The 10148-nt window shown below is 46.9% G+C and overlaps 1 protein-coding gene across 5 annotated transcripts in view; it reads right to left on the bottom strand.

The window, feature by feature from the left end:
* Positions 1 to 2487: 2487 nt before the first annotated feature.
* LOC105567771 (transcription factor SOX-9-like) overlaps positions 2488 to 10148 on the bottom strand; it is a 13425-nt gene continuing 5764 nt past the window's right edge. For 3 of the 5 annotated variants that reach the window (XM_012022886.1, XM_012022889.1, XM_012022891.1), the window contains exons 2-5: positions 9557 to 9703; positions 4071 to 4407; positions 3165 to 3493; positions 2488 to 2758 (exon numbers count right to left, since the gene is read on the bottom strand). In XM_012022886.1, coding sequence (XP_011878276.1) covers positions 2494 to 2758; positions 3165 to 3493; positions 4071 to 4407; positions 9557 to 9703 — 1078 coding nt within the window. In that variant the 3' untranslated portion in view covers positions 2488 to 2493. The remainder of the gene's footprint in view (positions 2759 to 3164; positions 3494 to 4070; positions 4408 to 9556; positions 9704 to 10148) is intronic. The other 2 variants (XM_012022888.1, XM_012022890.1) reach the window with 2 other exon arrangements.

The following is a 10148-nucleotide window of genomic DNA, read 5'->3' as shown; positions in this document are numbered from 1 at the left end:
ACATCCGGTCGTTTACGGCCACGCTCAAGTCGGAGATACTAGATTAGATCTCATCGCGATTGAATTACTGAAAACAACCGTTTCTCTGATTCACAAGGAAAGCTCGATTAAAATTTAGTTGTCGGAGAATTGGCTACAGTCAATCGCCCAAGTCTTTCACAGCCGCGACAGTCGAGACGAACGTCGCCGTGTCTCGACCGCGCGAATTCCGGGTCCCGAAATACCCCGGTCCGTTAAACGAAAAGCGCCAAGTGCACATTTGTTGCCACCCTTGATCGTATTTCAGCCGTTTATTTGAACGGGACGTGCGCGAGCGTGCGGCGAGCCGACCGGCCGATCGCCGGTTTATACCGTTCGCGCGCGCGCGGCTCGTTTACTTCTATGTATATATAGTATATCGCGAATATACATATATATATATATATTATTACATTTGGAACGCTTGCGCCGTTGGGCACCGTATATATCGAGCGGCCGCCTGTTTGTTTGGCCTGAAATTCTGCGCTTTGGAATGGCCGGCTGTCATGGAATGATGTCATGGTGAGTATCGTGGCCGCGCCTCGTGGTAGAAACTCTCAAGCTGGAGAACGGGCCGATCCGCCATTTTCGCGTCGAGCAAGAGGCACGTAGCGCGCGACCGTTTCTCCGATTGCAAGCGATGGTTGTTAACAAACTATTGTCGTTAACAGAGACTATACCGTTAACAACGATTACACGGAGAGCATTTTCTTTTGAATTTACCTGAAAATCACGTAATCGCGGGACAACATGGCATTTCGAAGAATTTTATGAGAGCTTTTTGAAATTTTACCGTACACTTTACTAGTAAAATGTATAGTATAGTAAATTTTTTAAAAATTCTTATACAATTCCTCGAAATGCCATGTTGTCCCACGATTACATGATTTTCAGAGAAAATTTTAAGAAAAAATTCTCATATCAGCGAATCACACGAAGTGGAATATTTTATTGACGTCGTCGACTCTAACTTGAAGTAGGAAATCCGATCTCTTCTGAAGATGTGAAAGTTTAATTCGGTGTAAGTTAAACGCAGCGGTGTAATAAATCGTTCGTAACGCTGTAACGGAGGGACGTACGTAGAAATAAAAAATCTCAAAACTTAAACGTCGGATCGAAGAAAGAAAAAATGAAGGATAAAATTCTTAAATAGGATTTCAAAAGCCCAGGAGAACCGAATCTCAAACGACTTGACACCGTCAGATACTCTGGCTTGATTGTCTCTAATAGATACGTCTATAATAAATTTTCGCACAATCGGCGTTTCGCGCTCTGTGCATATCTTCCCTTCGCGTTTCTTATATCGAAGTTGGAAAGACAAAGACGCATCGAATTCCATGTAATAGTCAAGATATTTATGTAAGTTCTATTATCTCTTTAAACTTTTCGAAACATGCCGTTTGATGCAATTAGCTCATTGGCTTATTCAAGGTGGACGTTTACACGTAATTGTCGCGATACCAAAATTGCATGATATTAGAACGATAAGAGTTCAATTTCGACCAACTTTTCAGAAGAATGACTTGAAAGTCTCAACGTTTGACTTCGAGGCTTTCCTTTCCTCACAAATTCGCAGTGCGAATGTCGGAGACGACATCGGCGACATCCTTTTCTAAGGGAGAGACGCCAATTTTAAATCGATTGGATATCCGAAATATCTCTGTTACGCTAATTAAAAACTTTATCACACGAAGCTCGCGTTTAGCCGCGTATCCAGCATACATTTCGCGAGAAAAACTCGCACGTGTAACTATTAATAGGGTGGATCTCTGTAATTAATCGTTAATTACGTTATATTTGGCTATCCCTGGGGCTCTGTAAGCCGCGGGGATTTAACGCCGCGGCAATTGTTCCGATCACAATTCATTTATACAATAATTTTCATTTATACAAGCATTTGCGACGATTTGGGCCAACGTGGTAAAATAGTCTTTTACTTCCTTTACTTTACGCGATACGTCTCGTACATAACTTTATCAGCGTCGTTATCTACAAGGTATCCCGGATCTATCGAAAAATACTTCGTAGATAAATTCCTCAAGGAACTCGGCACCGACTTAACTTCAGCGATAATTTCCTAAGAAATATGAGGGTACCATTGAAAATACGTTTACGTGAGTAAATCGAAAAAATTGCGAGTAACAAGTCACCGATTCTCAAACAATGTTGAAGACAATTTCAATTATTGTACGACCTTGACCGTCGAGGTAGATTTAGCAGTGAAAATGTACAAGTCTAGACGATGACGTATCATTCCCGGCACGTCGGCCGAGGCGACTCAAAAAGTCAGGCTCCGAAAATCTATCCTTCAAATATTTCGCGGGAGATCCGGGATGGTCCACGTGAATCTTCTTTTTTTTTTGCTCGCTTACGCATAGGTACATAAAAAAATTTTTCGGACGATTCCACGATACCGAGGCGTGTCTCTCGGCACCGCGAAACGAAGAGTGTTGGGCACGTTTACCTCGCTTTGGTCTACATGTAATTCGGCCACGTCTCGATGCCGGGCACGTAGCGATGTGCGTATTGCGCGTAGGGCGTGGACACGTGCGGATGGCCCATCTGCGTACTCGCGTGCGAATGGTGCGCGTTATGGGCGGATATGTACTGGACCGGCGGAAGGGGAGGCTGGAGCTCGTGGTACCTGACCATCTCCTGTGTCCTGTCCTCCCATGACACCTCCGCGATCGCCTGCTCCGAGCAGTGGCGCTTGATCGGTCTCTCGATCTCCTCCTCATATCTGGAAGTGAAGTGAAGTGTCCCGGCGTCCCGTAAATCGTGTAGAGAGAGAGAGAGAGAGAGAGAGAAAAAAGAAAGAACGGCAGAATTTCGGGCAAAATTCACCGATTCTCATTTTACGCCTCTTAAAACTTTTGTCCATAATTAATGAACGACATTTACATTTAATGTCGAGTATAATTGAATGCTCTCAGAAAACGAAACGTATAAAATTAAAATAAAAATAGTAATCATGTGACGATGAAAAAAGATAAGAATATCTTTGGACATTACGTCGGGTGATCTTTTCTATTTTAAACGCGACGGTGGACATTTTCACGGTGCCGTCAGTATTTTACGTTCTTTTTAGGGCGCGCTCTCTGATTTGAAGTCATTGCGAAAAAGCGCAACTACGGCGGTCTCTGTACCTGTTGAGTAACCATTGCGAGGCGGTGGTGACTTGCACGGGTGGGTACTGATGTATCGGCGCGGTCTGGGGCGGTAAGTATTGGTCGAGCTCGTTGCTCTCGACCTCGCACTCCTGGAAGTTCACCGGGAGATTCAGGCCGAGCCCGCCCAAAGTGCCGAGGCCGTTCAACTGGTTCTCCTCGCCGGGGAGGCCATCTCCGACCTCGATGTAACGAAGATCGACCGCCGGTTGCTGATGCGGGGACTCGCTCGACGGCGTGCCGCCAACCAACTCCTGGTAGTACACCGTGTTGTTCTGCGGAAGCTGGTTGCTCTGCAGATCAAGCGTCTTCATTTCGCGGGACGTCAACGATTAGGATGATTAGATGGGTAGCAAGTCTTTCGTGCGCGCGCGAAATAGCTTTGAATAATTGTATTTGCGAGAGGGGAGTCGAAGCATTAGCTCTTTACGGTCGAATTAGACTCGTCTTAAGTCTGTCGCATAATCTTCTTCAAGTGCTCGAATCTGTGCTTGATTATAATCGATAAATTATATTTCTAATATCTTCATAAATTCCACCAGTAATGAAAGTAATAAAAATTCTTTGATCCATAATAGCCGATTAGATGTAAAACAATTAGATTGCGAACGAGATACATATTTCATCAGTTGCAAAGAATTATTTAGACCGCAAAGGCTTTTCTCGATTGAATACAAGTGAAAATTAAATGGCAAACAACTTAGTACTTAAATTATTATTATTGCTATTACTATTGTAATCACTGTTAATTTTGTAACGATTTTGTGAATGATAATCTTAAAATGGTAGACAATTACAAGTAATATAATTGTCTAAGTCACTTCGCTCCCATAAAATCGGGAGCTGTCGGGCCAGAAAAGCGATCGCAAGAGACGCGTCGAGTACCTGATTGATGTAGTGTTGTCCCCTGGGCGTCGTAGGGGGTGTTGGCGGTGAAAGGCCGTGACCGGGTGTCGTGGGTGGCGAAGAGCTCACGCCACTCTGCGGCGAATTGGGTCCTTGAACGCCTCTGGGACTCATGTCCTCCTGCTTCAACGACCTGGTAACGCTGAACGTCACGTTGCTCTGGCTCCTCGTGGGCGAACTCTCGCGGCCGGAAGACGGTCCGTTCTGCTTCCGACGTCGGGGCTGATACTTGTAATCGGGGTGCTCGCGCTTGTGGATAACGCGCAGACGGTCGGCCTCCTCGATGAAGGGTTTCTTGTCGTTGTCGGACAGGAGCCTGTGCACAATCAGCCGTGCGAAATTTAAATTACACCGGACTAGGCCGTAATTTTCATACATATTGTACGAGCTACGCGGCATCCCTTAAGCTACCGCTTGAATGTCCCACAGTTTTCCGCGTCGCATGAAATTTCCGAATTGTTATCACATTGAGACCCACGTCAGGGAACGAGTCTCAAACTCGGCCGTGAAATCTGTCGTCGGCTCGACGTGATTCATGTCTCTCGCACCCGCATTGCGCGTATACACCAGCGAGCGGCCGTCTCTCCTCGCGCCGGGCGTCTCATCTTGCTACCCGGCACCAGAAGAGCCTCGGAACGAGAGCGTTTCCATCGGCGTCTGATATATACTCTCGAAGAGTCGAAATGGGGGGTCTGGTTAGTGTTTCTGGGCGCGTTGAGACGCTCGAAGGCGCGCACAACTTTGGTCCGCCTCGCAGAGCGGCACGACGGGCGCGGTGCGCACGATTACGGTCCTTAAATGCTCCTTGTGTTTATATTCCCACTGAGCCGTAAACCTCACGGCCGATAAGGTTTTCCGGTGTAACAGAGGAGGTGTCCGAGAGATTTCGAGGATTACCGTCGTGCCACGCCAGCCGACCGTTCGTGCCGCCTCAGCGATTCGCATTTCTCTTTAAATGTCCTGCATTAATAATAAACTCGTCCTGCAAGACGCGGGATGACCCCAGGTTCTCGTCGCGCTTTCTCTCCTGCACAAGATAATCTCCGATTCAGGTCGTCGATGCCAGCTTCTTCCGAGCTTGATATCTCTTTCGCATTCATCCTTTTCGGACGTCTTGGTTTAATTGCTGATGCAGTTGTTTAAATAACGACACAAAGTGCAAAGTACAAAACAGAATAGAAGCTGTCATGGGAATCGTTTGAGGAAGCCGGTGATACGTCATCTGGAGTATTCGCAAGCTCGGGATTTAAATCCCACGACGGGAGCCAAGCTCTCGAGCGGGTTGACACGCGGGTTGAAGGCACGTATATCTCAAGCTCAACCAGCGGTGTTTTGTCACCGACGGAAAGAAGGAGGGAGAAAGAGCGACGAACGGAGAGAGAAAATCCATCTGGTCAATGGACTTGCCACGAGCTTTTTTTTCGGCCAGTGGGTGCCGACGATAGCGAGCCGTCGCAGCCTCTCTTTTTCTTCGCCAGATGCAGCGCAGGGTCAGCCAATTTAGATCTGCCTCTCGCCAGTATCTCCGCGAGGTTATTTGTACGTACGCATCAGATGTTACCCCGTCAAGGAGGAGGAGGAGGAGGAGAGAAATTCACACGGCCGAAGGTCGCGCGAGCTCAATCTCGATGAATCCTCATCGCGGGATTCTAATTGAATTATCACGCTTGTCATTCCTAGCAACCGTCAACAAATCGCGAAATTGTCCGACTTTCTCGAAGCGTTCCTTGAGCCAGCTACCAAAGCGACGATAATCGCTCGACGTGCAATGTTGAATATTAAAAAATTGCGACCGCAATTTGATAAAAAGCCGGAGACACTTGGTTTCCGTGAATGTGAAAAGTACTTGAAACAGCGATGTGTAATTATAAACATCAAGAAGCGATTCGCGCTCTCGCTTCGAATCGACAGCGGCTACCGCGAGAGGAGAAAATAATAGCTATCGCGCTCGGGGGAAGTGGAGGAATCGTTCCTTCCGGAAGATAAGGCGGATTTACCTGTCTCGTCACGCGCTATTTGCAGGCGTGCCCGGGGTGCGGAGGGGCGGGTTCGGAAAAATTCACCTGACGGGGGGACACAAGGCGCCTATTGTGGTCCCGGGGGGCCCCCTTTATCGCCGACAGGAACCGGCCGGCAGCTGCGAGCACGCGCCAAGGATGAACCGGGGGGATATCTGTTTTCCTTTTGTCGACAAACACATCGCGTTTGGAGCCATCCGAATGGCGATACGTTTCGAGACGACTCGAAAGAGGGAGGAGGACTTGCGAGAAAAAGATTTATTTCCAGGCACCTGGCCCTCTTATCAGGATTGACGTGAGACAAGTCGGCGTCGAAGTCCGCGACTGACGCAGTTGCGATGGAAATTCTTGCGCCAATGGGGCGCGAGAGTCTTTATCGTTTTATACCGCAGACCCTCGTCGTTATTTGCGCGAATTGTAAAATTTTGCGAGTTACACCGCCACTATTTCGCTCCGGTCTCTCTGGCTCACACGTATCTTTTCGATTTCACGTCTCTCTACATTTTTACATCTTCATTATTCGCACGTGCCATTTACCTTTTGTATGCACATAAGCTCGCAAACATCATTATAATTCAAGTGTAACGATATCTCCTTTATCCACTTGTCATTTCGTGAACGACCGCGCAACATCGATGTTGCGATCTGCTCATACATTGATCCCCGCAAGCACGATCTTCGTCGAGCTTCGCCGTTTTATCGGTCCCATCGGTCGGCAAGCGACTCCGGCCGCGTAGCGCGTACGCTCTAGCACTGTGTTCATTACCGAAGATGACTGTATCGTTTGTTCCTGCGCGAAGGTGAATCAAAATGTCAGAGTGGCGCACCGCGACGTCTCTGAATCGACGATCGAACGCGCAAAATTCGGTTCTTCACGCGCGACGCGAGATCGCTCGAAGACGATTTGGCTGGTTCATTCGCGCGCATTACGGGGCCTTGGCACAGTCACGAGAATACACCTCGCGTTCGGACGGGAACGTGTTAAGTGCCACTAGGTCCATACCAAAAAGGTGCTAAATAATGACTTTTTAAGAGCCGAAAACCGTAGGTCAACGTAACGTCTCAAGGACGACTTTTGTTTCTCTCGAATTGTACGAACCGGCGTCACACCGACTTTGGTATCCGAACTTTCAATTCCGTCCTTCGTACGCTCCTTCTCCGCCATGCGAGGCCTAGTCGTACACCACCTAGGTGGATAACGGCTCGCGTTCACGAATGGTGAACGTCACTTGATTCAATCGACGCGCGTTACAGACCAATAGATCGCTAATGAGCCCCGATACGGCGTTAGGAAAAAAATCGATTGATCCTTAATGCCAGGCGGCGTCTTATCTTTCGGCGAAAGCTCCGCCGTGACAATCGCCGGGGATATCGATCGTCGATCTTTGGCGAGCGATCGCGATCGCGGCCGGTGCTATTAAATGATTCGCGACGGGGGTCCTTGTCGGCGCGTCCTCTGATGATCGTTTATATGGCCCACTGGGGCACCTCGTTAGTCCCAACCAGGAAACGGAATCGTCCACGAGTCATCCCGGAGCCCGCGTCTACAGGACGTATCAGCAATCGCGTACGTTTTATTTACCTGGCGTATAATACACCTCGTCCTCTCGATTTCTACCTTTTCCTTACGTATGCGATAGGGAAGGGGCATTTAAATCTATTTCGAAAAGAAATCAGTAGGTTTTCTGCAACATATATCACTCTCTCGATTTCTGTAATAGATTTAAATGCCTTTCCCTATAACTAAATCAGGAAAGGGAATTTAAATCTATTTTTAAAAGACGAAATACATATTTTTTTCAAGAGCGACGTGAGAAATTGCCACAACGAGTGAGCGGGCGTTAAGGGGAATTGTGTCTGGTTATAAAGAGAGGGCCGCCGAGAGACGTCACGCGAAGTGTGTTCTCCGCTGTTACATGTGCGACCCGAGTTCACGGGTCTCGAGAAGCAGGAACACTTGTACCACGTGTAGCCTAGGCGCCACGTGGTGTGTTTAATACACACATATATATATACGTGCCGCTGACTCCCAAAAGTAAAAAAAAAAGAAGCATTCGCGAATTCGCTGGTAAAAATAGAACGGGTTACGTACGAACAAGTGGTCGCGGGAATTGGAACACAGTGACTCTGAACTTTCGTCGCGCAATCCTCATTGGACGATATTAGCTCTTTCCGGCCCAGCGATTTTGATCGAGATCGCACGCGCAGTGCCTTGCGCAAGTGAAATCGAACACGATTTCAAAACAGTTAGAGCATTATCTTTGTTTTTTCTTTCGACAACGATTTATACATTTTGACAAGCGCGAGTGAAAGAGAGAATGAAAGCTCTTTCTGTGAAGCCACGGTAGAAATAAGGCAAATATAATCTGCACTGGAATCCCTGTACATTTACTAGAGATACGTAAAAAGGGAAAAATGCCCCAAGTATTCAATAGAACAGTTTCTCGTTACATTTTGCAAATCCATATTGATATAATTAAATTACTCGTCACCTGTCGGCAGAGTTTTATCTCGCTCCTTCGCGCGAATTCGGGCGCGCGAGCTCAAAACGGTTGAATCAGTGATAAACGCACAGGTGGCTTCGAATAAACAGCAGCTGAAACGTTCAGCAGTGCGTTTCCGTGCTTTCGGCTCGCGATCCGATTTTCTTCGAACGAGGCGAGCGAAGATCAGCGCGCGCGATTCCCTCGCATGGCTGGCCGCCGCCTGGCGAGCTCGCATCTGTGAGAGAATCGGGCTTATCAGATCAGGAGAACGCGGAGAGCATCCGATTGAAGACACGTGGTGCCGATTAATTTTATCGAAACAGTGTCTTTCTGCCGGGCTGGGAGGCCGCTGAAACCTTATTCGTCGACTCGAACGTTCGAGTGCGCATTTACGTTGAATCCTCAACTGCGCGACGTCTGTACGGTTAAAATAAAATCAAGCCGAACGACGGAAAAAACTAGGACGAACATTTATATTAGATTGAAGTAAAGATCGTACTTTATTAGTTTTCGAGCTAAGTAACTCTAACAAAGACAACGGAAAACAGGAGCAGTAAAACGTCAAAGTTACCTTTATCATGATCAAATAATTTAAAAAATATACAACGGCGGAGTTTAAGTCGAATATTTTTATTCTCAAGTATATAGATTTTAGCGAAGATTGTACATCTTAGGCCCGGTTTCACCAAACGTCGCTTAACTTTAATCTTAATTCACGTTTGTCATTTACTAAAGTAACAGAAAGAGACAAAGAATGAATTAAGCTGAGCTTACAGTTAAGCTCACAGCCAGTTAAGCGACGATGGTGAAACCGAACCCTAAGAAGTTTGCGCTAGAGTCCAGAATAATTAAACCGCCGTGTCTTTCGTGGGATTTGTCACGTTGACAGTGATTTACCGCTACCGTTCCGCCTGGCGGCTCAAAATATTGACGCAAGCACAAAGAACGCGCGACCACTCACCGCCATAACTTTCCCAGTGTTTTCGACAACTCGGCGTTGTGAAGCTGAGGGTACTGATCGGCCAGTTTTCGCCTCGCAGCCTGGGCCCACACCATAAACGCGTTCATGGGCCTCTTGACGTGGGCCGCCCTTTTGTCGCCGGAGCCCCTGCAATTCGAAGACATTATCTTCATTGGAAACGATACACCTCTCTACAAGTTTACGCGAACGAAAACGCAAGGTTCTAAACGACTAAAGAGACCTTTTCTTCAATATTATCACCTGCGATCTCTTATTTAGTCTATCACCGCGTGCTCTAAAAGATCAATTCAATCCACCACAATGTAACATCGTAACTGCGCCCTTATTCTTTCGTTAGTTTTAAACATGCTCGGTATTCTACTCTTCCGGTTAAATTTTCTCGGGATACAACTCTTCGATAAAAATATTTTCACAATTTAAATTTATATTGCACGTCCCTACAAATTGTCACGGAATCGCGTAGATCTCGGGCTCTGTTACGACTTATTGAAGAAACGCGTATGTCAACAGTGGGATTTTTCAAATCGTCTTGTAGAAATAAGAGCAAAATTCAATAGCAAAACTCTCTCTC

This window comes from Vollenhovia emeryi, unplaced genomic scaffold, assembly GCF_000949405.1.
Source record: "Vollenhovia emeryi isolate VEMERY1.0 unplaced genomic scaffold, V.emery_V1.0 DF939134.1, whole genome shotgun sequence".
NCBI classification, from domain to species: domain Eukaryota; kingdom Metazoa; phylum Arthropoda; class Insecta; order Hymenoptera; family Formicidae; genus Vollenhovia; species Vollenhovia emeryi.
This window is presented reverse-complemented; position numbering and strand designations above follow the sequence as displayed.